The 16,736-nt window shown below is 38.1% G+C and overlaps 1 protein-coding gene across 3 annotated transcripts in view; it reads left to right on the forward strand.

Moving 5' to 3' along the window:
- LOC133663294 (solute carrier family 35 member F5-like) overlaps positions 1 to 16,736 on the forward strand; it is a 36,813-nt gene that overhangs the window by 9,717 nt on the left and 10,360 nt on the right. For 2 of the 3 annotated variants that reach the window (XM_062067666.1, XM_062067665.1), the window contains exons 4-12: positions 592 to 654; positions 2,394 to 2,475; positions 6,096 to 6,289; positions 7,348 to 7,429; positions 7,527 to 7,614; positions 9,893 to 9,957; positions 10,050 to 10,154; positions 10,233 to 10,392; positions 13,983 to 14,073. In XM_062067666.1, coding sequence (XP_061923650.1) covers positions 592 to 654; positions 2,394 to 2,475; positions 6,096 to 6,289; positions 7,348 to 7,429; positions 7,527 to 7,614; positions 9,893 to 9,957; positions 10,050 to 10,154; positions 10,233 to 10,392; positions 13,983 to 14,073 — 930 coding nt within the window. The remainder of the gene's footprint in view (positions 1 to 591; positions 655 to 2,393; positions 2,476 to 6,095; positions 6,290 to 7,347; positions 7,430 to 7,526; positions 7,615 to 9,892; positions 9,958 to 10,049; positions 10,155 to 10,232; positions 10,393 to 13,982; positions 14,074 to 16,736) is intronic. The other variant, XM_062067667.1, reaches the window with a different exon arrangement.

The raw sequence follows: 16,736 nt of genomic DNA on the forward strand, positions 1-16,736 counted from the left end.
CCTTTATATTCAAACTGGCAGTTTGTAAATTGATCAAAAGTTCAAGTGAAAGACAAAATCTGCCTTTAAATCTTTTTTTTTTTTCAGATATTTAATTTCAACTTTTTTTTACGAACGCTTGTTTGAATAGAGCTGGGCCATTATGGCAAGAATCCTAATCATGATTAATTGAACCTTCTAACTAAATTTGGGTGAATGCCCGATTATCCCAGTCTCAACTACAACTCAATTTTTTGGTCGACGTCATCTTTATTGTAGTTAAAGTGTGTCGAAGCCCTTTTAGGTACACACTGCTTGTGTTGTTGTACTGTCGGCTCGGGGTTTTGAGTTTTCCTCTATTTCTAGCGGATTGGATAGGATGGTGTCATCTGCCTAGTTCTTCTTCAGCTGGTTTTCTGGCAACTTTCATGCTTTGCGACACCTGTCATGTAACTACTCAAGACAAGAGAGAGAATTACACTGCAGGGGGGGAATAAACGACATGGCAGTTTTAATGTCTGATTCGATTAGTCTTGGATTTATCGTCCAGCACAGTAAATAATGTCTATTTAATACCTGGCAATTGCTAATATAACTTGTGTTTGTCTGCAGGTTACTGATGCAGATGCCTACTTTGCTCCCTGCAACAATGACACCACTGTGAACAACTGCTTGGTAAGTAGTAATTGTGGAATTAGCATAACTTATTGTATCATAAATTATCAGTAGTCATAGTATGTTTTGGCTCAAGTTTGATTTTAAAGTTATTTGCATCTATCCATCCATCTATTTTCAACCGCTTGTCCCCCTCTGGGTCGCGGGAGTGGCTGGAGCCTATCCCAGCTGCATTCGTCTATGGATGTTAATTTGTGTCTTTATTACGAAAGCTTTTTTTTTTACACTAAATTTATGGAACAGAATTGTTTTTGTTAGAATTTGGTGAACTATTTTTTTTCAGATTGTAAAAAATAAAAAAAGTGTGTAAAAAATTACATTCACTGCAGAAAAATACGGAACAAAAATATTTGTTGCTTTAAAACTCAAGACCCACTTTCCGGTAATTTAGAACAAAAAGCACCTCTTTGACTAGGTCTGAGACAGGTCTTCAGTCTTAATTTACCGGAGGTTAGTCTTGAGTTTTGAAGCGACGAATATTTCTGCACAACATTTTTCTGCACTTTTTAATCAATGTTTTTTTTACACTGAATATTTTTACTTAATGAATTGCACTGTATTTTAACAAACTGCATTTTCAAACACATTTTGCTCACATTCTTTTTAAAAATAAAATTATTAGCATAATTTGATGTAAAAAATTCAGTTCACAAAATTCAAACCCCAAAAAATTCTGTGAAAAAAAACGTTCTTAATAAAGACACAAATTTACCTCCATAGCAGCTGTTAAAACATACAATATGTGTAATATATAAAATTGTGTCCTGTCATTTATATTTCTGTTAGTACAAACCAGTCAAGTGGAGCTTCTGGAAATATTTGTCTCATTGCACTTTATAACACTTCAATTGCTTTTAATAATTGGTTTTACCCTGTTATCCTTATCACTTTATGTGGTATTAAAAATAAGACAATCTTTGTACTTTGTAAAATCTGCTTTACTTGTTCTTTTAGATCAGTTTCTATATTAAAGAGCATCTCTATTTTATATTGTGTAGTTATATTTATATGGTAATTATTATTCTGTGACTGTAAATTGTTTGCTTGTTTTCTTATTGATGCTTTTATTTTGGATTTTTTTCTGTATTGTGTAGTTATAATTATATGCTTTTACTTGTAATTGTATTGAATTGTGGACCCCAGGAAGACTAGTGGATTGTTGAGGCAACCAGCTAATGGGGATCCTTAATAAAAATCAAATCAAATCTATTCTACTGACTGACAATTATATGCATTTTAGAGTGTTTTTTTGTATTTTTATTCTTGAAATCTGGCTAACATCTCAATCAATCAATCAATCAATCAATCAATCAATCAATCAATCAATCAATCAATCAATCAATCAATCAATCAATCAATCAATCAATCACAGATACAAAAGGACTCAAATGTTTAGTTTTTCTGAGGTTGATATTTTCTCCAAATTTGGTCAACAATTCTACATACCGGTACTCTTTGTAATTTGCCAAATGGTATATTGTTCAGCCACTGAGTTTGACACCTTTTGTCCTGTTAAACAGTATTTATGTCAGTTGGCTTATATATGTATATTACCCTGTTCGTCTTTAGGAAATTGGAGTGTTTAAAAAGTAAACTTTTTCTTGTCTGTATTCCAGTGAAAGCTTAATATTTGTGCACGTGTATACCAGTATGTCATGTGTGTATATGGCTAGAGCTATGTTTGGCCCCGAGGTGGAAAACATTAAGAAACCATGTGACCATGACTCTCCCATGTGCAGAGTGAACCACTGTATGTACCAGTGAAGTTTCAAGACGTACCTGCTGATCATTCCAATTGTTTACATGAAGCCTGTGGATCTTGTGAGTGGACATCTATTTTATTTCTCGTAAAGCCTTCCTTTTTATTCTAGTACAAATGTGTTCAATAGAGAGTACAAATGATGATGAAATTAATTGTACTTGATTGCCTGGGAAATACAAGAAGAGCATTAAAACGGCCTTCTTTTTCTATTACAATGGTACCTTGACTTATGAGCACAATGTGTTCCACAACCAAGCTTGTAACGTAGAACACTCTTATCTCAAAGCAGCCCTGCCCTTTGAAATTAATTGAAATCAATTTCATTCGTGCTTGGCCCCCCCCAAAACACGACACTTACATTTAAAATGTTTTTTTATTAAGAAAAACTAACTTTCAGATACTAAATACTGTTTGCAAAGCATTACAATAACACATACTACAAAAAAATACAATAGTTGTATGTACTAATATATTAATATTGTACAGTATTGACCTTGGGGAACGAACTAATCTGCGTCTCCTTCGCTGATTCTCCGTCAAGTGTTGCAATGTCCGTGTATTATTCTCTTATTATAAGATACTTTTTTTCATAGAGCTGCATTTTTATCTTGTGGCATTAGCCGTCGACGTATTTTTAGGACAGACCAGACTTGCGGGTTGAAAACACAACACGCCATGTTTGTTTGTCAAACAAAGCTAATGTTCGGCCATCCACTTCGTTGAGTCAGGAATAGACACAACAACTTCAAACATAGTTTTTGCAGCTACTTAATATTTTAATGGATAAAAGTTTGTCGTTTGTGGCTGCATATGCGCAGACTCTGCAACTTGTGTGATGCAGACTGACTCTTCAGCGGGGCTTAGTTAGGCTGTCATTAGTAGGACATATTTTTAATGGTTCTCTTTCTGGTTTGGATACGCTACTCTTCCTTCACACTAACTTTCTTAGTTAGAGCCATTGTCGTCTTTAGGCCTATTTTAGGGGGGCCGATGCCCCCCTAAAATATTCTTAGGCCCCCCTAAATAATTTGGTGTGATTTATTTTAATTTTTATATATATATATATATATCAAATTGCAGAAAAATCTAACATAAATATGCAGGAATATGAGTTTAAATAAATAATAATATAACCTGTCATTGTTCACTATGGTTTATACATCATTTGAAGACCCTCTGTCAGCGCCTATTATCCAATCCATTCCATCAGTAACCCCCGCAATCTTATACTAAAAGTCCAGTCCGCGTTTTCCCTGTTCCCTTAGCAAGGTCGAGCAATACAGCAGCAGCATTAAGGCTATGTTACTTCCGTTCACAACACTACAGGGTAGGATGTCCAATTCAGATTTTTTTGTCAAATGTGATATTTTATGTAGTCGTTCACATTACAAAAAAAAATGTTTCCAGACTCCAATCTGAATGCAAACTGACCCGAATACAGATATGGCGTCATGACTTTGCACGTCCTGCAGTGTTTACGGAAGTAAATATGCTTAGTCGTCCAGTACTGCCGCATTTGTGGTAATTTCAAGGATTCTGTGCAATCAAAGTCAACATTTTCTGAACCGCGGAGAAGATTCTGAAAGAAGATGTCTCCCACAGTTTTGGGGACATTTGCCTCGATGCCATCATGAGACCGAAGCGCGGAACATTTCACACTGAAGTCACATCATAGCACTATCTGATTGATTTGTAATACAAAACTCATAATAATAATGTCTACAATATTGCTGAAAGAAAAATAACTTCCTTACCATATAATAAGCAAAGCACATTACTACAGTTTTGCAGTATAGGTGTGCTACTTGAACTTAATTGATGTAGTTTAATTGCCTTAGTGTTATTTTTGAGTAGTGTTTTGGGGGCTCTGAAGACTGGATATAGACAAAAAGGTGGAGTTCTATGGGTGTTTTCTGTCTTCACTTTTATCGTTTTCACCATAAATGGCAGGTTATTGTGATAGTCCATATCACCCATCCCTACTGGCCAGGTGTGGCCTCTAGTCCTTGAATTTGACACCGTGTGTAAATGCCTTAAATTACTATTTCAGTAATAACAGGAAACTAACAATATTGCTTTTCAACCATTTCAATTAATTTAGTATTTTGTGTTTAATTCTAATATAGTAACACTTTGTAAGCAAAAAGATTTTGCAAGTGCAACATTTTGAATCAAAATGGTTGTGGACAGACATATCTTCATCCAGCCCCGGTTTTCCAGGCAAGAACATTTCTTTCCACCAGAACCTCCTCTGTTTTTAGGTCAACTTTGTAGTGCTGTGCAAGTTTGTTTACACTGAAATCATCTGTGCAACGTTTCTCTGTTTGCAAGGTACATGCCAGCTTTTCCCCGCAACAACACTATCCTTATCCTTATGTCTTATGTCTCAGGCTTACTAAAGATTTCCACTTTCAACAATTTAGATGTATTCAGTGTTTGTTGTGTAATTCTAATACATTGCCAAAACGTTGTGAGCGAAAAGATATTGCAAGTACAAAAATGTTTTGCTAGCGCACTCTGTGTGCTCACGTCACCAGAACCTCAAGGGAGCTAAACTCCCGCCTGTTCTTCAAACCTAGTGGCGCCCCTGGTTACAGCTGTTGGTTGAAGGGCAGGATGCCGATCTCTCAGCTGTCTAATCAAAACTTATATTGTTTCTTGTGTAAATGAAGCAAGAACAACAACATGTCACAATGTATTAACTCTTTATTGCTATAACGGCACAAACCTGGTATAAATATTACTTCAAACCTGAGTGAAAATACTCGTAACTCAATGAATGCTCGCAGTCCACATACCGAAAGACCAAAAGACAGCTTGTATCTCAAATTACTCGAAAGTTAAGGTACTCGTAAGTAGAGGTACCACTGTTCTTACATGTTTAAATGAATCTTTTTTTACTTCTAGCTTTTTATCAATACTGAAGTAAGGATTAACAAAAGCATTTCAACTATCAATGCTTAATTCAATTACTACTAATATAAAATGGTCAGTTGAAACCTTCAGTAAGAAATTGGTGACTGTTTGTAAAGTGTTTATGCAGGAGATACTTGCTATTCTTTTGCTATATGTTTTTCCAGGATTTTTTGTGAATATTTTGCCACTCTCTGTTGAAAGAAACCCACCATAAAATGGGTGTAAACTTAAAACATCGTCAGGAGATCAAATAAATTTTTCTCCCACTGTGATGTTATTCAGTGAAGGTACTTTAGACATTACTGTATGTGACAGTTACGTGTGATTGGTGGAAAACAAAGAAGTGTTTTAGTGCACATTTAGACAACAATGAGCCAGCACGCGAGTTAAGCTGTCAGACTTTTGTCCCGTAGTTTGCCTTGGTCATGGCCGACAATAAACTGTTTGTCATCACACCTTCTGAAAAGCAGCTGCCTCTGTTGGGTGGCAGCACTCGATGGCTTTTTCATGACGTCATTGACCCATGAAGAATCGATCAGATATTTGGAAACAGATCGTGCAGCTCATTGTGGTGACTAATGGAGATAGAATCCAAAAGGAAAGAAAAACATTGATTTAAATAATTTCCATTACTATATTTTTCATTAGAATTAATTATAATTATTAAGGCATCTTGTTGGTTAATATAACAAAATTATTACTTGGATAGGTTATTGCTTCTTTCTTCAATCAGTTCACCAAATTTTTAATTTCTGCATCCCAGCAGGTTCTAAAAAGCAGAGGGTGCGTTTTAGTAATATTATGGAGGTGCGGCAGCTACCATCTACTCAAGCCCTGGAGGCCAAACTGTCCCGCATGTCCTACCCTGCTGCCAAGGACCATGAGGCCGTATTGCGCACAATGGGCAAGCTCACCATTACTGATGTGGCCAAAATTAGCTTTTTTTTCTGCTTTGTGGTAAGTTCCTGTAGGTAAAATTTATATCAGCTTTTTCTACAATTCTACAGAACTTGGGAGATGTTTAAAAAAACAATGTGATTTTGTTGATGTTTGATATTGTCGTTGTGTCATGTAAGAAAAAATTGTTTTATGAACACATTTTATTTCAACTAAACCTCCAAATCAGGAACATTGCGGTGTCATCTTAATCTCGGATTATTTATGTTGGGTTTAAAAAAAAAAAGGTTTTCTGAAAGCCAACCATTTTTGTATTGCTTGCTGTGTGTAGCTATCGTGTTTATAGAATAGAATAGAATAGAATATGTTGAGGGTGCTCAATACATTGCTCAGTACCTCCAGGAATTTGCGATTTTGCCACTTAAAGCAAATTCAACAAATGCATGCAAATTGCGCACTGCCTTGAACTTTTTACAATGCCTGCAACTTCCCCACACTTTTTTGGGCCCATCTACATAATTTTCCCAGTCTAATTCGTCTTTGAGCAGCGTAACACTAGAGATTGCTATCAGCAGTTCACAAATGCTCTTAACATGTGAGGATGAATGTGTTGGAACAAAAATGAATGTTTAAGATGGACAAACACTTTTCAAGCGTAAAACATATAAAGAGATGTCTGCAACTTTTGGCTACAGACATTAAGGAAGCCTTTGGTTGAGTTTGTTTCTCTAATTAATATTAGTTACAATTAATTAAAACTACATTCATTTGACAATGTGCTCTGAGTATGTGCTTTTACTGCCATCCAGTGTTTGCTTTCAAGTCTGTGTGATATAAAACGAGTAAAACATCAATACAGTATTGTTTAAAAATGTTTTGTTGCAATCCTGTGCTTTTTAAGGTTAATGTTACAAGGAACATTTGAAATATTGAAAACAAATGTATAAAATCACAATATTGCGGAAAAAAAGTGGCCGCAAAATCCTGAAGGCACTGATTGCTTTGCTCAGTATTTACTAGTTACTTTTTACATTATGTTGTCTGTCGTGTTTTTGTCATGCAAAACTTATACTTAACTCTGGCATGTTTGGCTTTGGCTTTGTCTGTTTTCCCTGCAGTGGTTCCTGGCCAATTTGTCTTATCAGGAAGCTCTCTCTGACACACAGGTTGCTATTGTTAACATTTTGTCATCCACATCAGGTGACTCTCCCACTCAGTAAAACAGTTTAGCTGGAAAAGGAAGGATTGTCATCTCATGCTTAGTTAAACTAACCTTCTTACTTTTCTCTGTCTTCAGGCCTGTTTACACTTATCTTTGCTGGCATATTTCCCAGTAACAGCAGTGACCGTTTCACCTTGTCCAAATTGTTAGCAGTGGCACTGAGGTAAGATAAAATGTGCACACTTGAGTAGGTGTACTCCTTACTTAATTTTTACTGTATGTTTACATATTTATTTGTTAACTTGTCCCCATTTACTATTCTCTAAAAACATCCCAAAACCATCAACAACGCTTCATATATCAAAATCAATATCATGGTGACTTACTTGATTTGATCAGTTGACAGTCTGGTGCAGCAGGTCTGGCGTCTTTTACAGTTGATTTTGGTTATGTAAAAAAAGGTTTCTACCACTGCAGGCTGTAGAGATGTCACGATTTTACTATTAACTGTGATTAAAAACATAACGGTTATTTAATCGCAAAGGCTCCGATACACAGTGTGTTTCAGTCCTCCTCACTCGCTATAAACCGACATTATGCTGGTACGTTATTTTTGGTATAACCTTTACGGAACGAATACAAAGTTACACCGGCGGGTAGCAATAGGACATGCTAGTATGCTACATTAGCTAAAAAATGGCAGCAGGACAAAGCAGTGAACTCTCTAATAAAAAAAGCTGAAGTGTGGGAACATTTCGGGTACTTGAATGATACGGGAGTCATTGAAGACGATGGCTCACAGATTTGCCAGAAGAAAGTTGCAAGTAAATAGTCAAATACGTCCAATATGGTGCAGATTTACTTAACAAAATAAAGGTGAGAAATAATAACTGAGGGTCAATTATGTTAGTGGCAAATTACTCAATGAAGAATTTAGTTGGTAAAGAGTTAAACATAAACGTGTCACTTACAATCAGTAGCTTAAAGTTGAGTCAGTTCAGTGAAAACAAACAGTAACAGGTACTCCTGTCAAGGACTTCATTCACTGACCATTAAATGTTAGAGATTAATAGGCCGTGCGTTTCCCACCGAGGCCTTCAGTGATGTCCTACTTAGTCCGACTTCAATAAATACCTCTAAAATACCATCATTTATGTCATCACATGACCACAGCTGGAGAAATATTATACAGAAACACACTTGCGCACTACTGGCCATTGAACCACCTCAATAGTGTACAAAACGGGCTATTTTGGGGCGCATTTAAAAATCAATAAACCCGCATCAGTAATTAAAACATATTTTATGTGGTACTGTCAAAATATAAATAATTGTGAAAAACGTATTAAACGTGAAAATATAAAGAAATAAAATATTTGAACTCACAATTTGTAGAACCCACTCGACGCCGTATAAGACAGTGGTTCCACTCATAGTTCGTTGATTCGACTGGAAGTGGCGGGCAAACCATATTACCGTCGGCACAGCTTAGCTAGCTTCTGGGGTCGACCAACCTCGTCTCACAAGATCTAGTTTCTCTTCAAATATCCTTCTTGAAAATGGCTTTGCAAAAATATATCTACCACCTAAACAACATTTTGCTCTCCTCTTTGTAGGTTAAAAAAGTGAGTACCGGTGATGGCTCTGGTACCACTTCCTGCTTTTGCAAATAACAACTTGTGATTGGATACTCACTTGGGAGTGACTAATGACTATCCAATCAGTCATGTTTAACGTAAGGCTACCTAATGGGTTACTGTCAACAATTTGTGATCTGATTGGCTATCGCAACGGTCTATCAACTGAATGTCCTCCGTTCGTTTACACTGCGCCGTTATTGTTAATTCAGAAGTCCTCCGGCAGAAGTCATACAGCGCTGGCAACAAGCTAGCTGAATTCTGATTTGATAAAAGCTCTAATGTAAAAACAAGCAACACTGCAGCCTAATTTGACATTAAGAAAATATAATGAATACTTTTATATATTTACAGAAAGTAAATTAAAAATTAAATTATCTTTTATTAATTTGATTTGTTAGGCCAGCACAGAAGGCCTTGCTGGCCTTGATGGCACACCACTGTCTAAAACGTTGAAGGTTTTTGGATCATATTCTAGGGACTTTATAGGCAAAATAGGTTAATCCTTATTACCTGCATTGTTAGCCATCTCTTGCTAGCAGTTTTTCCACTATTTAAAGGCACAAAGAAGAGACGTGTGTTGTTTTAAGGATTGGGGATGATGGTGCAGTTTCCCTTTTAAGCTTCCGCTTGTATTTGATAACCAAGTTTATGCATGATGCAAAAAAACCTCTTCCTGTCCCTTACTGATCAATGTGGGAATTTGCCGCTGTAAACTAAAAACTCTGAATAAATATACATGAATTGTTACACCCCTAGCCAGAATACTACATTTATTTACTCAGGATGTGAGGTTTTATTTAGTTAAATATTTTAAGGTCAGTTTTGTCTTTCCGGAATTCATGTAGTTCCTTTCTTGTTTAGTATGGGGGGTGTTGCACTTGTGAGCCTTTCCAGCATGGACCGTCCTGACGAGAAAGGCACTATTGGTAACCATGTTGACAGCGAGTCCTTTTCATTCATTATCACTGGTTGTACAACACTTTTCCAAACATGTCCTGTCTTGCGCATGTTCTTGCAGGTTCCTTATGGTCACTGGCTGGGTCGTTATTATATGCTGTCTATATTGTATTGATCAAAAGACTGGTAGATCGAGAGGATAAGCTTGATATTCCCATGTTCTTTGGTAAGATCACGCGCATCACATTCACTTAAATTTTGTCTTTGGATATGTCTGAGCTGGCGCTGTTATTGTGTCTTTCAGGGTTTGTAGGTCTATTCAATCTGCTGCTGCTGTGGCCTGGCTTCCTCCTGCTTCACTACACAGGGTTTGAGGCCTTTGAGCTTCCCAGCCAGCTCGTGTGGACCTACATCCTTTTTAATGGTCTGATTGGAACAGTTCTCTCTGAGTTTCTTTGGCTCTGGTGGGTCCTATATACCACATTCATAGACTTAAAAAACATGTATTCATTTGATACATTGCGTTTTATTTAGTGCTGTCAAATAATTATTTTTTTAAATTGGATTAATCAAGATCACTTACAGATTATTACTCACTTGCATGATATAAATTAACTTTAAAAAATGAAGCCTAATATTTGGACACAAATAAAATTTTATTGTCAAGAATGTCATACAGGAACATTTTAAAAATGTTTTACTTAAAACGTACGTCATGTATTCGCTCAAAACTTGGTTTTATCTAAAGTACCTTCAGCATTTATATCAAAGTGAAATTTGCCAGCAAGCACTCCCCACTCACTTTTGCACTGACACATACATTTACTTGTTCACTGATTGTATAACAACCCGAACCGCCTTTAGGTACTCATCCACAGTTAAGATAAAAGAGTACCGAATCCGGTTCTTTTTTGGCATTCGCCGAATCCCACCGGTCCTATGGGCACCGATTCGCATAAAATCCAACGGTGCCATGTTTCGGTACCTGTGTTGCGTGTGACGTCACGACCGGTTGTCACACTTAGGCACTTGGCGATCACTGCAGCAGCACTGAGAGCGGACTCACCCAACTACCTCTAAGTAATGTTGCAATTTTCAATGCCAACAAAGAAATTGACTCAAAAAACGCTCCAATCCAAGTTAGGTAAGGCTCCAATTTTCCAAAAATGTGCTAGCTTGACGCTATTATACATTGGCTTTGCTATTGAATTGCTATTTATTTCAGCACCTTCAAATTTGTTAATGATAACTACACTTAAGATGCACGTTACAAACAGTTGGTGCGTAATAAGTACAATACTTATAGTATTAACACTTTGTAGGGCGCAACAGACAGACTAACAAGACTAAAATGACCAACACATCACAAGCTATACACTATTGCCATTTTACATCTTTGACTTGTAACTGTAATTGCAACTTAGTGTCATACCTGTAAATGAGACTCAGAAATGTAATAATGAAACTATATATAAAAACTGGACATAAGTTATCATAATCAACTCATTTTTAATTGTTGCAATAAAACTGAGATTTTATTCAATCAATCAAGCTTTATTGCAGATGCCAACGTTCAAGTAGACATACAATCACATACAGTACATACAACAAAAAACACAGTATGTGAGTCATTATCACATAATATTAAAACAGTGCTTGTGCATATTCAGTAAAAGGCATCTAATAAATAAATAAAAGCAGCAATAAAAAATATACTTTAAAAATGCGCCTACACATCATATAAAAGGCACAGATACCAGTGTTTCCATATATATGATTGGTACCTAACAGAACTACACCTAGGATTGGTTATCTGTATTATAAGATCATTCTCGGACCCCTGCAGTCTACATATACACTTAAACATCAGTTTTGTAAGAGTGGCATGGAAGGTGTATATCCCTAAATCACAATTCAGCAGTATAGCTCGGTTGGTAGAGCGGCCGTGCCAGCAACTTGAGGGTTCCAGGTTCGATCCCCGCTTCCGCCATACTAGTCATTGCCGTTGTGGCCTAGGCAAGACACTTTACCCACCTGCTCCCAGTGCCACCCACACTGGTTTAAATGGAACTTGGATATTGGGTTTCACTATGTAAAAGCGCTTTGAGTCACTAGAGAAAAGCGCTATATAAATATAATTCACTTCACTTCACAAAAAAGATTGCGCAAGCTCTCTTTCTTGAACCTCACACAGAGGGGTGACGTGTACATAGGGGTGCAGTAAGCTGTAAACAAGTACACCTTCACTTCATCAGACCAGTAGGGAAATTTTCTCACCAATATATTTGCTTGGACATACAGCATTCTTTTCTGTCTAAGCATGTCAGTGTCATCCTCCATTTTGTCATTGATGATGTGGCCTAAGTATTTTACATTGCTGCACATTGGCAACACTAAATTGGCCCTAGTGTGTGAATGTGAGTGTGAATGTTGTCTGTCTATCTGTGTTGGCCCTGCGATGAGGTGGCGACTTGTCCAGGGTGTACCCCGCCTGCCGCCCGATTGTAGCTGAGATAGGCTCCAGCGCCCCCGCGACCCCGAAGGGAATAAGCGGTAGAAAATGGATGGATGGATGCACACAGACAGGATTTGCCCAGACAAGTAGAAACCTGGGAAATTAAGATGTTGATCCTCCTTGGTCCTACATATCATTACCATACTCGTTGTGGCATTATACTTGATGTCAAACTTGATTCCAGAGTCTGAGCATATGTTAAGAAGCTGTTGGAACCCTGCACTACTGGGAGATATAATGGACAAATCATCAGCGTACATAAAATGGTTGATAAAGGTGTTTCCAACTGCGCACCCTGTTCTGCAATCTCTCAACTGCCTTGACAGGTCATCCATATACAGCCTAAATAGGCCTGGTGATAAAAGCCCACCCTGCCGTACCCCATTGCCAACTTTAAAGGGAGAGGATAAACTACTTCCCCATTTTACCTGCATCGTCTGCCTGTCGCACCAATATGCCAAATTACGTATGATGCTACCCAGAACACCCTTATGCTTCAGCTTGGATGATGGTTTGTTATGGTTGACTCTGTCAAATGCCTTAGATGCATCAATAAAACCTACCAACATTGTAAAGCCCTACACTCTGTATTTTTCTACTGCTTAAAGCCAAAGGTTGTCTGCGGTGAAAAGTAGATCCCCAACTCTGTATATTATCATCACTCTCCTGCACTTTAGATAGTATGCTGGCTAGGGTGATAAGTCGATAATTGTCCATACTCCTTACCTTACCAGCCTTGTCTTTAATGACATTTACTAAAATGACTGTCGGCATACCATCTGGCAGGATGCCATGCATTACCAACCCCGTAAAACACATGGAGAGCAACAGAGCTACCCTAGGCCTTGCTAGCTTCCGGTGCTCTGCAGTAATATTATCCATGCCACATGCTTTGTTATCAGCTAGTTGCCTAATGGCTTGGGAAATGTAATAAGGGCTGATGAGTTCCACTTCCTCCTCTATGTTGCCTGTATAATATGGCTCACTTCTGACACACTTGAATAGAGCAGCATAATGCTGCCTCCATAGTTCAGTTATATTTCCTCCACCAGATACACCCTCGATGTTACATGGCAATGCTGCTATTTACCCTATTTATATTTTTAACTTCCAGTGACAGAAGCCAGTTTGCACGCCATAGATTCAGCTCTCAGGGCTTGCTCATGCTTGCTAACAAAGCGGACTGCATATTTGTATCTGGTATTGGTTAGCTTTTTATGCTCAAGAACAGGTCTACCAGCAATAGCCCAGGCCTTATGGGCCACATTAACCTCTGCATGTGGCCCAGCTATCAAAAACAATATTTATTACCACACACAAAAGTACCAAAAATTGGTACCGTTGAGTACCGGCATTGGTTCAATTATGAACGGTTCTCATCCCTACATGTACGGTCAAAATAAATTGGGTGATTAATCTGTTTATATACATGATTAATGCGATATTTTTTTGATTAATCCTGTGTTAAGTCTTTATTTTTGACAGCCCTAATTTCAATATATTCTCATTATTATATATGGGGCTTTCTTTTCTCCACAGGGGCTGTTTCCTCACATCATCCCTAATTGGTACACTGGCCCTGAGCCTCACCATACCGCTCTCTATTTTGGCAGATATTTGCATGCAGAAGGTCAGTTTTTTTCTTGAACAATAGCAATGTGAATTGTTTGAATGCTGAGTCAACACCGCCTGTCTCCAATGAACATTTTAAAACATGAAATGTTTACAACCACATTATCGTTTTACATTAATTCAAAGTCACTGCTTAACTATAGATGGAGAAATAAAGCTTTCTAGGCTAATGTGTGGAAAAATGGCTCATTTCACATCTAAAATGTATGCCAGATACATTTGCTGGTGAATTTTATTTTAAGTTGTCAGCCGGGAGCATCCTAGTGTACATTGCTGTCCCCAAGAACTTCATTAATCAACACTTGATTGAAAAAAAATTACAAACTTTTTATTTTTGAAAAACAATGCTGTATATAAACTTTGGCCAAACTATGATTCTATCTTGGGCTGTACTCACAGTAGGCCAATCATACTTTGACGTGTTTGGACCCGCTTTACACCTCAAGTCCAGCATGTTTGGCTATTAATCATCGGATCCGTGCTTAAGTGAAGATGGCACTTCCTGAATAGATGGGCAAGGGCACAGCCCAATTGCATGCACATATGAGCACGTAATGTTGGTGTCATAGAATGACTTGTACGTTTTTAATGATAACGATTAGCCCACACATCATAATCAAAATAAAATACAAAGGCTAATAATAATCCAACCAATAATATGCTCTCCCACCAGTGACTACATTTGTGTGTGCAATAAAGATTTGTCATTTAATTGATGTGATTGCTCCTCTTGCGCAGTAATTAATGACACCTGCCATCTTTCACAATAGAAATAATCAAAACGTGTTGAAATAACATTGAACCTTATCCACAAAGACAGAGAAATTACAGTTAACACAGCAGTGTTAAAGTGATTGGACAAGCAAGCTACAGTTCGTGTGAGCACAGGCCAGTGGGGGCCAGGAGAGGCAGGGGGAATCACCCTCGAGTCCAGCCTGCTGTGATTAAATGCCAATACTGTGGCTTCTAAATCTGCACATTATAACCTGAGATAAACTGCTGGTGAAAAGCTTGATAAATTGACACACACTCTAAAGCTTCATCACTACTCGTTAGGAACAGATCTGATATTATTTAATGCTCATTTAGATTGACGGTGAGATAATGAACACAAAAGCAGTGATAGGCTACTAATAAGGAAATTATATGCTGATACTGCCCGTTGTGTACACTACAGCCTCTATGTGGTGTGTTTGAATGTGATCCAATGATGTTAAACCTATGAAGTTGCCTGCCTCAAGAATTGGTGTCAAAAATGTATTTTATTTAAACAATGGGGCTCTCCCTTAGACATAGGGTGAGAAGCTCTGCCATCCGGGGGGAGCTCAAAGTGAAGCCGCTGCTCCTCCACATCGAGAGGAGCCAGATGAGGTGGTTCGGGCATCTGGTCAGGATGCCACCCGAACACCTCCCTAGGGAGGTGTTTAGGGCACGTCCGACCGGTAGGAGGCCACGGGGAAGACCCAGGACACGTTGGGAAGACTATGTCTCCCGGCTGGCCTGGGAACGCCTCGGGATCCCCCGGGAAGAGCTGGATGAAGTGGCTGGGGAGAGGGAAGTCTGGGCTTCCCTGCTTAGGCTGCTGCCCCTGCGACCCGACCTCGGATAAGCGGAAGAAGATAGATGGATGGATGGACAATGGAATGTTTGTACGGAGGGTATACAAGTCGATGCCTATTATCCCCACCTTCTACCATCCTAGTCACGTCCGTTGTGTCCTTGGGCAAGACACTTCACCCTTGCTCCTGATGGCTGCTGGTTAGCGCCTTGCATGGCAGCTCCCGCCATCTGTGTGTGAATGTGTGTGTGAATGGGTGAATGTGGAAATACTGTCAAAGCGCTTTGAGTACCTTGAAGGTAGAAAAGCGCTATACAAGTATAACCCATTTATTATTATAATGTATTTATTTTGTTTGTTTGGTTACCAAGTGGAAGATTTTTTTAGCTCTGTAACAAGAGGATTTGTTTTTTTTTAACCTGGGTTACACAGACCTGTGAATGTGTCCGGGTTACATATATTTTTCCTGCAACCCCCTGAATTAAATTACTATTGAGAACTTAATATGTATTTATCTGTACAAATTACACATTGGGTGAGTTACATTGTTTATATACTGTATGTCGCTGACAATGACTCCCTTTTTCTTTTTATTCCTGTCACAAACTTTTCCATCTCTTTGCCTCTGTTAGCTCTCTACACACGTGTTCATGTGTACTTACTACTACCTACTGGTGTTAGTTTATTTTAAACATGCATACAATTACAATATGATACATTAGATTCCAGTTTCTCGTAAAAGCATGTCAGAAAAGGATTAGGAGAAAGCAGACCTTTTTTAATCCTACTTCTTTTCGTTTCATAGCAATTTCTTACACATTTGTTTGTATTCTATCTGTAACACAACAGTGAATGAATAAATAAATTAGTAAGTAAATGATTAATGAATGCATATTCAATAAAGTTCTCATAAATATATAGTTAAGTGTTCTATGGTTTATGTTGTTGCGTGGCGAAGTTGGTAGAGTGGCCGTGCCAGCAATCGGAGGGTTGCTGGTTACTGGGGTTCAATCCCCACCTTCTACCATCCTAGTCACTTCCGTTGTGTCCCTGGGCAAGACACGTCACCCTTGCTCCTGATGGCTGCTGGTTAGCGCCTTGCA

The sequence above is a fragment of the Entelurus aequoreus genome, linkage group LG13 (genome assembly GCF_033978785.1).
Source record: "Entelurus aequoreus isolate RoL-2023_Sb linkage group LG13, RoL_Eaeq_v1.1, whole genome shotgun sequence".
NCBI lineage: Eukaryota > Metazoa > Chordata > Actinopteri > Syngnathiformes > Syngnathidae > Entelurus > Entelurus aequoreus.